Raw genomic sequence first — 12,846 nt, 5'->3', positions numbered from 1 at the left:
ATTCAGATACAGCATTCAATTTTAAACAACTTTCTTATTTACTTCCATTAAGAAAATGTGCACAGCCTTTTTATATTTACACTTTTTTGAGTCACCAGCTCCTACTGAGCATGTGCAAGAATTCACAGAATATATGTATATGCATTTGTGATTGGCTGATGGCTGTCACATGGTACAGGGGGAGTGGAAAAAGACATAACTTTGAAATTTGTTAGAAAAAAAATCTACCACTCATTTAAAGTTCAGCACTAAGTGCTATTGCATTGTCTTTTTATCATTAATTTGTTAATTATGCAAATCAACTGTATTTAGTGGTCCTTTAATCCCTAAAGTTAAACAGCTCCAGAACAGCAATGGACTAATGAAACCTAGCTGAACACATCTAGTGAGCCAATGACAATATATGTGTAGCCACCAATCGCCCACTAGGTCCCAGCCTACCTAGATTTGCTTTTCAACAAAAGATACCAAAAAACAAAGTACGCTTGAAAATAGAAGTTAACTGAAAAGTCTCTTAAAGTTGCATGCTCTATCTAGACAGTAAAAGTTTAAATTCATGTCTCTTTAAATCTACGATTTTTGTTTAATGCTCATATTATTTTATTATTTTATCATTGAGATTAATTTTTTTATTATCATTTTGGGGATATGCATCAATAAAGTTTTTATATTTGTAGTGTTTTTTCATTTTTATGGTAAAAACATTTTGATGTTTTTAATGTAAATATTCAAACAGATGTATATTGCGTACTAAGCTGCTGATCTTGTCATTTTAGTGATACGACAATCATAAATCACTCAAGGAGTGGAAGCCACAATGACGGTTCTTTGGAGGTCCGAATATGGCATGAAGAGGAGGAAATCATCCAGGCCAACAGAAAGTGCCAAGACATGGAACACTCGTAAGTTTAAATTATCATCCAGCAATTGTTTACACAGTAATTAACGTATTATTCAAGGGACAGAAAGGTCAAATTGAAAAGTGCTTGGGTGCATTTTAGTTTTAAAAAGAATAATTTTTGGAATATACTTCCATTAGCAAAAATGTTTCTAGTTTCAGCAGCATATGCACATATGCTACCTGTGCCTAGAGCTTGGATTTGCAACCTATGGCATGTGAGTTATTTTTAACAGAACTTGGAGTGGTGCAGTCATTATTTATTTTGCTGCCATTTGCTGTAAAATACATGTGATAGTAATGCCTAAGCGCACTGTTCCTTTAACTGCACGTGTAAAGAACAACTCTTAAACCTGTATATGTGTTTGTATTAGATTGTGATTAGTTAGTTAAGAGAAACAACTTAAAGGACCAGTCAACACAGTAGATTTGCATAATCAACAAATGCAAGATAACAAGACAATACAGTAGCACTAAGTCTGAACTTCAAACGAGTAGAAGATTTTTTTTCTGACAATTTTAAGTTATGTATTTTTCCACTCCCCCTGTACCATGTGACAGCCATCAGCCAATCACAAATGCATACACGTACCATGTGACCGCCATCAGCCATTCACAAATGCATACACACTTATTCTTGCACATGCTCAGTAGGAACTGGTGACTCAAAAAGTTTAAATATAAAAAGACTGTGCACATTTAGTTAATGGAAGTAAATTGGAAAGTTGTTTAAAATGGCATGGTCTATCTGAATCATGAAAGTTTAATTTTGATTGAGTGTCCCTTTATACTTTTTGACAAACTAAAGCTGCTCTATTCCGTGTATCTGCAAAACATTTTCAGTACAGAACATTGTGGTCGATTCCAGTCTTTCCAATCCCATTTATTGATGTTTTCTCTTGTTAAGTGTATCCAGTCCACGGATCATCCATTACTTGTGGGATATTCTCCTTCCCAACAGGAAGTTGCAAGAGGATCACCCACAGCAGAGCTGCTATATAGCTCCTCCCCTCACTGCCATATCCAGTCATTATCTTGCAACTCTCAACAAAGATGGACATAGTAAGAGGAGAGTGGTGTATTATAGTTAGTTTTTTAACTTCAATCAAAAGTTTGTTATTTTTAAATGGTACCAGAGTGTACTGTTTCATCTCAGGCAGCATTAGAAGAAGAATCTGCCTGTGATTTCTATGATCTTAGCAGAAGTAACTAAGATCCACTGCTGTTCTCACATATTCTGAGGAGTGACGTAACTTCAGAGGGGGAATGGCGTGCAGGTTTTCCTGCAATAAGGTATGTGCAGTTAACATATTTCTAGGGATGGAATTTGCTAGAAAAATGCTGCTGATACCGGATTAATGTAAGTTAAGCCTTAAATGCAGTGATAGCGACTGGTATCAGGCTTATTAACAGAGATACATACTCTTATAAAAGTGTAATATAAAACATTTGCTGGCATGTTAATCGTTTTTATATATGTTTGGTGACAAAACTTATTGGGGCCTAGTTTTTTTCCACATGGCTGGCTTGATTTTTGCCTAGTAACAGGCTTTCCACTGTTGCAATATGAGTGGGAAGGGCCTATTTTAGTGCTTTTCTGTGCAGATAAAAATACTGACAGAGACATTCAGCTTCCCTCTGCATGATACAGGACATCTCTGAAGGGCTCAGAAGGCTTCAAAGTCGTGTTTGAGGAGGGTAACAATCACAGTAGACTGTGGCAGTTGTTGTGACTGTGTTTAAAAAACGTTTTTGTCAGTTATTATTCTGTTTTTGTTATTAAGGGGTTAATCATCCATTTGCAAGTGGGTGCAATGCTCTGCTGACTTGTTACATACACTGTAAAAATTTTGTTAGTGTAACTGCCTTTTTTCACTGTTATTTCAAATTTTGTCAAAATTTGTTTCTCTTAAAGGCACAGTAACGTTTTTTTATATTGCTTGTTAACTTGCTTTAAAGTGTTTTCCAAGCTTGCTAATCTCATTGCTATTCTGTACAAACATGTCTGAAACAGAGGATACTTGTTCATTATGTTTAAAAGCCATGGTGGAGTCCCATAGGAGAATGTGTACTAAATGTATTGATTTCACCTTAAACAGTAAAGATCAGTCTTTATCTATAAAAGAATTGTCACCAGAGGGGTCTGTCGAGGGGGAAGTTATTCCGACTAACTCTCCCCACGTGTCGGACCCTTCGCCTCCCGCTCAAGGGACGCACGCTAATATGGCACCAAGTACATCAGGGACGCCCATAGCGATTACTTTTCAGGACATGGCAGCAATCATGAATAATACCCTGTCAGAGGTATTATCCAGATTGCCTGAATTGAGAGGCAAGCGCGATAGCTCTGGGGTTAGACGAGATACAGAGCGCGTAGATGCTGTAAGAGCCATGTCTGATACTGCTTCACAATATGCAGAACCTGAGGACGGAGAGCTTCAGTCTGTGGGTGACGTCTCTGAATCGGGGATACCTGATTCAGAGATTTCTAATTTTAAATTTAAGCTTGAGAACCTCCGTGTATTGCTTGGGGAGGTATTAGCTGCTCTGAAGGACTGTGACACAATTGCAGTGCCGGTGAGTACTGATGTTTTTCCAATACCTAAAAGGCTTACAGAAATTATTAGTAAGGAGTGGGATAGGCCCGGTGTGCCCTTTTCCCCACCTCCTATATTTAGAAAAATGTTTCCAATAGATGCCACTACACGGGACTTATGGCAGACTGTCCCTAAGGTGGAGGGAGCAGTTTCTACTTTAGCAAAGCGTACCACTATCAAGTTGAGGACAGTTGTGCTTTTTCAGATCCAATGGATAAAAAATTAGAGGGTTACCTTAAGAAAATGTTTATTCAACAAGGTTTTATTTTACAGCCCCTTGCATGCATTGCGCCTGTCACTGCTGCGGCGGCATTCTGGTTTGAGGCCCTGGAAGAGGCCATCCATACAGCTCCATTGACTGAAATTGTTGACAAGCTTAGAACTCTTAAGCTAGCTAACTCATTTGTTTCTGATGCCATTGTTCATTTGACTAAACTAACGGCTAAGAATTCCGGATTCGCCATCCAGGCGCGTAGGGCGCTATGGCTCAAATCCTGGTCAGCTGATGTGACTTCAAAGTCTAAATTACTCAACATTCCTTTCAAGGGGCAGACCTTATTCGGGCCTGGTTTGAAAGAAATTATTGCTGACATTACTGGAGGTAAGGGTCATACCCTTCCTCAGGACAGGGCCAAATCAAAGGCCAAACAGTCTAATTTTCGTGCCTTTCGAAATTTCAAGGCAGGTGCAGCATCAACTTCCTCTGCTTCAAATCAAGAGGGAACTTTTGCTCAATCCAAGCAGGCCTGGAAACCTAACCAGTCCTGGAACAAGGGCAAGCAGGCCAGAAAGCCTGCTACTGCCTCTAAGACAGCATGAAGGAGCGGCCCCTTATCTGACAACAGATCTAGTAGGGGGCATACTCTCTCTCTTCGCCCAGGCGTGGGCAAGAGATGTTCAGGATCCCTGGGCGTTGGAGATCATATCTCAGGGATATCTTCTGGACTTCAAAGCTTCTCCTCCACAAGGGAGATTTCACCTTTCAAGATTATCTGCAAACCAGATAAAGAAAGAGGCATTCCTAAGCTGCGTACAAGATCTCCTTGTAATGGGAGTGATCCATCCAGTTCCGCGGACGGAACAAGGACAGGGGTTTTCTTCAAATCTGTTTGTGGTTCCCAAAAAAGAGGGAACCTTCAGACCAATTTTGGATTTAAAGATCCTAAACAAATTCCTCAGAGTTCCGTCATTCAAGATGGAAACTATTCGAACCATTTTACCCATGATCCAAGAGGGTCAGTACATGACCACAGTGGACTTAAAGGATGCCTACCTTCACATTCCGATTCACAAGAATCATCATCAGTTCCTGAGGTTTGCCTTTCTAGACAGGCATTACCAATGTGTAGCTCTTCCATTCGGGTTGGCTACAGCCCCAAGAATTTTTACAAAGGTTCTGGGCTCACTTCTGGCGGTCCTAAGACCGCGAGGCATAGCGGTGGCTCCTTACCTGGACGATATCCTGATACAGGCGTCAAGCTTTCAAATTGCCAAATCTCATACAGAGATCTTTCTGGCATTCCTGAGGTCGCATGGGTGGAAAGTGAACGAAGAAAAGAGTTCTCTATCTCCTCTCACGAGGGTTTCCTTCCTAGGGACTCTAATAGATTCTGTAGAAATGAAAATTTACCTGACGGAGTCCAGGTTATCAAAACTTCTAAATGCTTACCGTGTTCTTCACTCCATTCTGCGCCCCACGGTGGCTCAGTGCATGGAAGTAATCGGCTTAATGGTAGCGGCGATGGACATAGTGCCATTCGCGCGCCTGCATCTCAGACCGCTGCAATTATGCATGCTCAGTCAGTGGAATGGGGATTACACAGATTTGTCCCCTCTACTAAATCTGGATCAGGAAACCAGAGATTCTCTTCTCTGGTGGTTATCTCGGGGCCATCTGTCCAAGGGTATGACCTTTTGCAGACCTGATTGGACAATTGTAACAACAGATGCCAGCCTTCTAGGTTGGGGTGCAGTCTGGAACTCCCTGAAGGCTCAGGGTTCATGGACTCAGGAGGAGAAACTCCTCCCAATAAATATTCTGGAGTTAAGAGCAATATTCAATGCTCTTCTGGCTTGGCCTCAGCTAGCAACACTGAGGTTCATCAGATTTCAGTCGGACAACATCACGACTGTGGCTTACATCAACCATCAAGGGGGAACCAGGAGTTCCCTAGCGATGTCAGAAGTCTCCAAGATAATTCGCTGGGCAGCAATATGTCTGTTTTTATAAGGTGTAGATAAAACACTTGTGTGTAATTTGTTATATGGGCCTATGATGGTGTACTTAATAATAATTTTGGCTATTTAATAGTTTTATTATGTTAAAAATGTTTTTAACCCTTTGTTATTGAAGAAAAGCAAAATGGTTCAGTCTTGAGATACCAACATAAAAAATCGTAGTAGCTTGCAGAACTTTAAAAATGTCAAAATTTTTGTATTTTAAATGGATATTAAATTAATAGCAAATATAAGCATTAAGGCACTGTTTTATAAGAGAAACAATTATTTAACACTGTCATTTGTTAGCACAATTAATGAGGTTTTGCAAATCAAGAACAGTTCAGATATACACCTGTTGAAATACCTGGTGGAAATAGTGATTGATGTCTTCTTTGCTGTGTCCAGTTAAAGATACAGAGTACTGCAACATTGTTTCACCTTGAGTTTCCAAAGACTTATTATACCAGCTGTATAAAATGTATTGGAAGTTGTTCCTTTTGGTTTATTTTTGTACATTAAATGGTTGTTTTTGCTAGTTGAAATCAGAACACAACACATGGGGTTGAGCTTGTAGGGGAATAGACATCTTTTTTATTTGTCTAATTATTTACATTTACTCAAAAGCCAATACTTAGGACATGATATTCAAAACCTCGCCGGCATGGAGAGAAATCACGCAAAATCTTTGGGATTTTTTGTAGACATTGTGGTGTAGAAGTTTCTGTTTCACATAATGAACACTATGGGCTTGATTTATCAAGTCCTTCTCCTTACTATGACTGCAGGTTCGCACAAGAGAACCTGCAGTCGGGATTTATCAAACAGAGGTCATCAGACTGTGTGTGTGTGTGTGTGTATGTGTGTATGTATGTATGTGACTGTGTGTGTATTTATGCATGTATGTGTGTATGTGTGTATGTGACTGTGTGTGTATTTATGCATGTATGTGACTGTGTGTGTGTATGTATGTATGTATGTGACTATGTGTGTGTGTATGTGACTGTGTGTGTGTGTGTGTGTGTGTGTATGTATGTATGTGACTGTGTGTGTATTTATGCATGTATGTGTGTATGTGACAGTGTGTGTATTTATGCATGTATGTGTGTGTGTGTGTATGTATGTATGTATGTATGTGACTGTGTGTGTATTTATGCATGTATGTATGTGTGTGTATGTTTGTGGAACCAGCAAATTACAGACCTTGTTACTACAGCATGGGGGGCAGGGGGTAAACAGTGTCAGTCTATACAGTACCACTATATACAGTATGGGGGGGCTGGACCATGTCACAGACTACTGTGGTCACTGTATAAAGTACTGGGGTGGGTAGGGTCAGGCCAGCCATCTCACCGGCAGATTACAGACTGTGTCACTGACTCACTATATACAGTACTGGTGGGTTAAACAGTGTCACTATATACAGTAATAGGGGGTCAGACCATCTCACAGACTGTGGGCACAGGCTACCTCCTTTTGCATACATGTAATCTGATTCACAGTTTTTTTCTGTGATTTAATATATATAAAAAAAAGATATATATCAAATTCACTTTTTTTTTGGAGGGGGTGGGGGGGGGGGGCCCTTCTTAGATTCTTACACCTGGGTCCTGTGGTTTCTAGTTACGCCTCTGGCCATGTTGTAACTTAGGTTACCTTCTCTGCTGTGGGATATTAGGGGCATTTATAAATAGGTCACTAGAGGGTGCAGCCAATAGATGTGTGGAATATAACAGTGTCCTGCACTTCCATTTCTAACAGGAACTGAAAAGCTCATAATTTCAGAGTGGAATTACAGGAAAATGGGACAAAATAAATAATGAAAGTATATTGTAGAATTTTATCTATATATGCAATTTATCGTTTTATATTACCATCTCAAAGTGTTTAATGTCCCTTTAAGCTTCTTTGGGGATAGTGCATAAGATACAGTTTTCAGGATTAAAATACAGAAAAAGCAGGCAAAATAAATATGGTTACTTCAATTTTAACTTTGAGGGCTTTTTTTGGGGGGGGGGGGGCCTTGTAAAAATGGTATCTCCTCGCACTACCAACTAATGTAAAAGTACATCGTATTAAAGGGACATTTTACTCATATGCTAAATCACTTGTAAGTGCTGCAGCATTGCTGTAATAAGCTGAATAGAAAATATCACCTGAACATTTCTATGTAAAAAGGGAGATATTTTACCTCAAAATGTCTGCAGCTCACTAGTGTAGGTGCTCTGTTATCCTGAGCTATTCTTTTTACTGTCATCTGCATGGTGGCTAAAAAAAGCCAATCGTCTTCATCAGCGTGAGTTCACACTTCTCTTTACTTTGATCTCGCAAGATTTCATAGTAAACCTTAAATTGAGGAGGGAAATAAAATGACTGTGTCTGCACATACCAGATCCATGTTCCTTTACAAGTTTAAGGACAAGCATCCTCATTGGATGTTTAAAGCCACTTTTACTGTGTGTTGTGGCTATTGAGGAAATTTTGAGGTAAAATATATTTCTCTTGTTAAGTGTAGTCAGTCCACGGGTCATCCATTACTTATGGGATTATATCTCTTCCCCAACAGGAAGTTGCAAGAGGATCACCCAAGCAGAGCTGCTATATAGCTCCTCCCCTCACATGTCATATCTAGTCATTCTCTTACAACCTAACTAAAGATAGGTCGTTGTGAGAGGTCTGTGGTGTTTTTAAACTTAGTTTATTTCTTCAATCAAAAGTTTGTTATTTTAAATGGCACCGGAGTGTGCTGTTTGTTTCTCAGGCAGCATTAGAAGAAGAATCTGCCTGCGTTTTCTATGATCTTAGCAGACGTAACTAAGATCCACTGGCTGTTCTCGCACATTCTGAGGAGTGAGGTAACTTCAGAAAAGGGGAATAGCATGCAGGGCCCCCCTGCAAATGAGGTATGTGCAGTAAATTATTTTTCTAAGCAATGGAATTGACTGAGAAATTACTGCTGATACCAGTGTAATGTAAGTTCAGCCTTAAATGCAGTGGTAGGGACTGGTATTAGGCTGAGGAGTGTGTGTACACTGAAGTATTTTTCTAGGGAATGGAATTTGACTCAGAAAATACTGTTAATACTTAAGTAATGTGTGAGCCTTAACTGCAGTAAAAGCGACTGGTAGCAGGCTTATTAATAACACTTCATAACTTTTAAAATGTATGTTCAAAACGTTTACTGGCATGTTAATCGTTTTTTGTGAGGTACTTGGTGATAAAACTTATTGGGGCATGATTTTTACCACATGGCTAACTTGTGTTTCTGCATAGAAACAGTTAACTGAGCTTCCCCACTGTTGTAATATGAGTGGGAGGGGCCTATTTTAGCGCTTTTTTTGCGCAGTAAAAATTCAGTCACAATCTTCCTACTTCATCCTCCATGATCCAGGACGTCTCTAGAGAGCTCAGGGGTCTTCAAAATTCATTTTGAGGGAGGTAATCAGTCACAGCAGACCTGTGACAGTGTGTTTGACTGTGATAAAAACGTTAATTATTAAATTGTTATCCGTTTTTGGGTATTAAGGGGTTAATCATCCATTTGCTGGTGGGTGCAATCCTTTGCTAACTTAATACATTTACTGTGAAAATTTGGTTGCTATAACTAATTTGGTTCATTGTTATTTCAACTGTGACAGCTTTTTGTGCTTCTTAAAGGCACAGTAGCGTTTTTTATATTGCTTGTAAATTTATTTGAAAAGTATTTTCCAAGCTTGCTAGTCTCATTGCTAGTCTGTTTAAACATGTCTGACACAGATGAATCTGTTTGTTCACTATGTATGAAGGCCAATGTGGAGCCCCATAGAAGGTTATGTACTAAATGCATTGATGTAACTTTAAATAATAGTCAGTCTTTACATGCAAAGAAATTATCACCAGACAACGAGGGGGAAGTTATGCCGACTAACTCTCCTCACGTGTCAGTACCTTCGCCTCCCGCTCAGGAGGTGCGTGATTTTGTGGCGCCAAGTACATCAGGGAGGCCCTTACAAATCACTTTGCAAGACATGGCTACTGTTATGACAGAAGTATTATCTAAATTGCCAGAATTAAGAGGCAAGCGTGATAGCTCTGGGTTAAGGACAGAGCGTGCTGATGATGTGAGAGCCATGTCCGATACTGCGTCACAATTTGCAGAACATGAAGACGGAGAGCTTCATTCTGTGGGTGACGGATCTGATCCAGGGAGACTGGATTCAGAGATTTCTAATTTTAAATTTAAGCTTGAGAACCTCCGCATATTGCTAGGGGAGGTATTAGCGGCTCTGAATGATTGTAACACGGTTGCAATTCCAGAAAAATGATGTAGGTTGGATAGATACTATGCGGTACCGGTGTGTACTGACGTGTTTCCTATACCTAAAAGGCTTACAGAGATTATTAGCAAGGAGTGGGATAGACCCGGTGTGCCTTTTTCCCCTCCTCCCATATTTAGGAAAATGTTTCCTATAGACCCCACCACACGAGACTTATGGCAGACGGTCCCTAAGGTGGATGGAGCGGTTTCTACTTTAGCTAAGCATACCACTATCCCGGTGGAGGATAGTTGTGCCTTTTCAGATCCAATGGATAAAAAATTAGAAGGTTACCTTAAGAAAATGTTTGTTCAACAAGGTTTTATCTTACAGCCCCTTGCATGCATTGCGCCTGTCACTGCTGCGGCGGCATTCTGGTTTGAGTCTCTGGAAGAGGCCATTCGCACAGCTCCATTGGATGAAATTATGAACAAGCTTAAAGCACTTAACATTTGTTTCTGATGCCGTCGTACATTTAACCAAACTTACGGCTAAGAACTCTGGATTCGCCATCCAAGCGCGCAGAGCGCTATGGCTTAAATCCTGGTCAGCTGACGTGACTTCTAAATCTAAATTGCTTAATATTCCTTTCAAAGGGCAGACCTTATTCGGGCCCGGCTTGAAAGAAATTATCGCTGACATTACGGGAGGTAAGGGCCATGCTCTACCTCAGGACAGGGCCAAATCAAAGGCCAAACAGTCTAATTTTCGTGCCTTTCGTAACCTCAAGGCAGGAGCAGCATCAACTTCCTCAGCTCCAAAACAGGAAGGAGCTGTTGCTCGTTACAGACAGGGCTGGAAAATCTAACCAGTCCTGGAACAAGGGCAAGCAGGCCAGAAAACCTGCTGCTGCCCCTAAGACAGCATGAAGAGAGGGCCCCTATCCGGAAACGGATCTAGTGGGGGGCAGACTTTCTCTCTTCGCCCAGGCTTGGGCAAGAGATGTCCAGGATCCCTGGGCGTTGGAGATCATATCTCAGGGATATCTTCTGGACTTCAAAGCTTCTCCTTCACAAGGGAGATTTCATCTTTCAAGGTTATCAGCAAATCAAATAAAGAAAGAGGCGTTTCTACGCTGTGTACAAGACCTCTTACTAATGGGGGTGATCCACCCAGTTCCGTGGACGGAACACGGGCAGGGATTCTATTCAAATCTATTTGTGGTTCCCAAGAAAGAGGGAACCTTCAGACCAATCTTAGACTTAAAAATCCTAAACAAATTCCTAAGAGTTCCATCATTCAAAATGGAAACTATTCGAACCATCCTACCCATGATCCAAGAGGGTCAGTACATGACCACTGTGGACTTAAAGGATGCCTACCTTCACATACCGATTCACAAGGATCATTATCGGTACCTAAGATTTGCCTTCCTAGACAGGCATTACCAGTTTGTAACTCTTCCCTTCGGGTTAGCTACGGCTCCAAGAATCTTTACAAAAGTTCTGGGCTCACTTCTGGCGGTACTAAGACCGCGAGGCATAGCGGTGGCTCCGTACCTAGACGACATTCTGATACAAGCGTCAAGTTTTCAAACTGCCAAGTCTCATACAGAGATAGTTCTGGCATTTCTGAGGTCGCATGGGTGGAAGGTGAACGTGGAAAAGAGTTCTCTATTACCACTCACAAGGGTTCCCTTCCTAGGGACTCTTATAGATTCTGTAGAGATGAAAATTTACCTGACGGAGGCCAGGTTATCAAAACTTCTAAATGCTTGCCGTGCCCTTCATTCCATTCCACACCCGTCAGTAGCTCAGTGCATGGAAGTAATCGGCTTAATGGTAGCGGCAATGGACATAGTACCATTTGCGCGACTGCATCTCAGACCGCTGCAATTGTGCATGCTAAGTCAGTGGAATGGGGATTATTCAGATTTGTCCCCTCTACTAAATCTGGACCAAGAGACCAGAGATTCTCTTCTATGGTGGCTTTCTCGGCCCCACCTGTCCAAGGGGATGACCTTTTCGCAGGCCAGATTGGACGATTGTAACAACAGACGCCAGCCTTCTAGGTTGGGGCGCAGTCTGGAATTCCCTGAAGGCTCAGGGATCATGGACTCAGGAGGAGAAACTCCTCCCAATAAATATTCTGGAGTTAAGAGCAATATTCAATGCTCTTCTAGCAACTCTGAGGTTCATCAGATTTCAGTCGGACAACATCACGACTGTGGCTTACATCAATCATCAAGGGGGAACCAGGAGTTCCCTAGCGATGATGGAAGTCTCAAAGATAATTCGCTGGGCAGAGTCTCACTCTTGCCACCTGTCAGCAATCTACATCCCAGGCGTGGAGAACTGGGAGGCGGATTTTCTAAGTCGCCAGACTTTTCATCCGGGGGAGTGGGAACTTCATCCAGAGGTCTTCGCTCAACTGATTCATCGTTGGGGCAAACCAGATCTGGATCTCATGGCGTCTCGCCAGAACGCCAAGCTTCCTTGCTACGGATCCAGGTCCAGGGACCCGGGAGCGGTGCTGATAGATGCTCTGACAGCCCCTTGGGTCTTCAACATGGCTTATGTGTTTCCACCATTTCCGATGCTTCCTCGACTGATTGCCAAGATCAAACAGGAGAGAGCATCTGTGATTCTGATAGCGCCTGCGTGGCCACGCAGGACCTGGTATGCAGACCTAGTGGACATTTCGTCCTGTCCACCATGGTCTCTGCCTTTGAGGCAGGACCTTCTAATTCAGGGTCCTTTCAACCATCCAAATCTAATTTCTCTGAGGCTGACTGCATGGAGATTGAACGCTTGATTCTATCAAAGCGTGGCTTCTCGGAGTCGGTTATTGATACCTTAATACAGGCTAGGAAACCTGTTACCAGAAGAATTTACCATAA

At 41.5% G+C, this 12,846-nt stretch overlaps 1 protein-coding gene across 3 annotated transcripts in view; it reads left to right on the top strand.

Annotated features, from left to right (window-relative positions):
- The window catches only part of AMOTL1 (angiomotin like 1), a 262,449-nt gene that overhangs the window by 214,295 nt on the left and 35,308 nt on the right, over positions 1–12,846 (top strand). For all 3 annotated transcript variants that reach the window (XM_053708609.1, XM_053708607.1, XM_053708608.1), the window contains exon 10: positions 777–902. In XM_053708609.1, coding sequence (XP_053564584.1) covers positions 777–902 — 126 coding nt within the window. The remainder of the gene's footprint in view (positions 1–776; positions 903–12,846) is intronic.

Source organism: Bombina bombina, chromosome 3, assembly GCF_027579735.1.
Source record: "Bombina bombina isolate aBomBom1 chromosome 3, aBomBom1.pri, whole genome shotgun sequence".
In the NCBI taxonomy this organism is placed as follows: Eukaryota; Metazoa; Chordata; class Amphibia; order Anura; family Bombinatoridae; genus Bombina; species Bombina bombina.
Note: the sequence above shows the minus strand (reverse complement) of the source record. Positions and strands in the feature narration are given on the sequence as shown.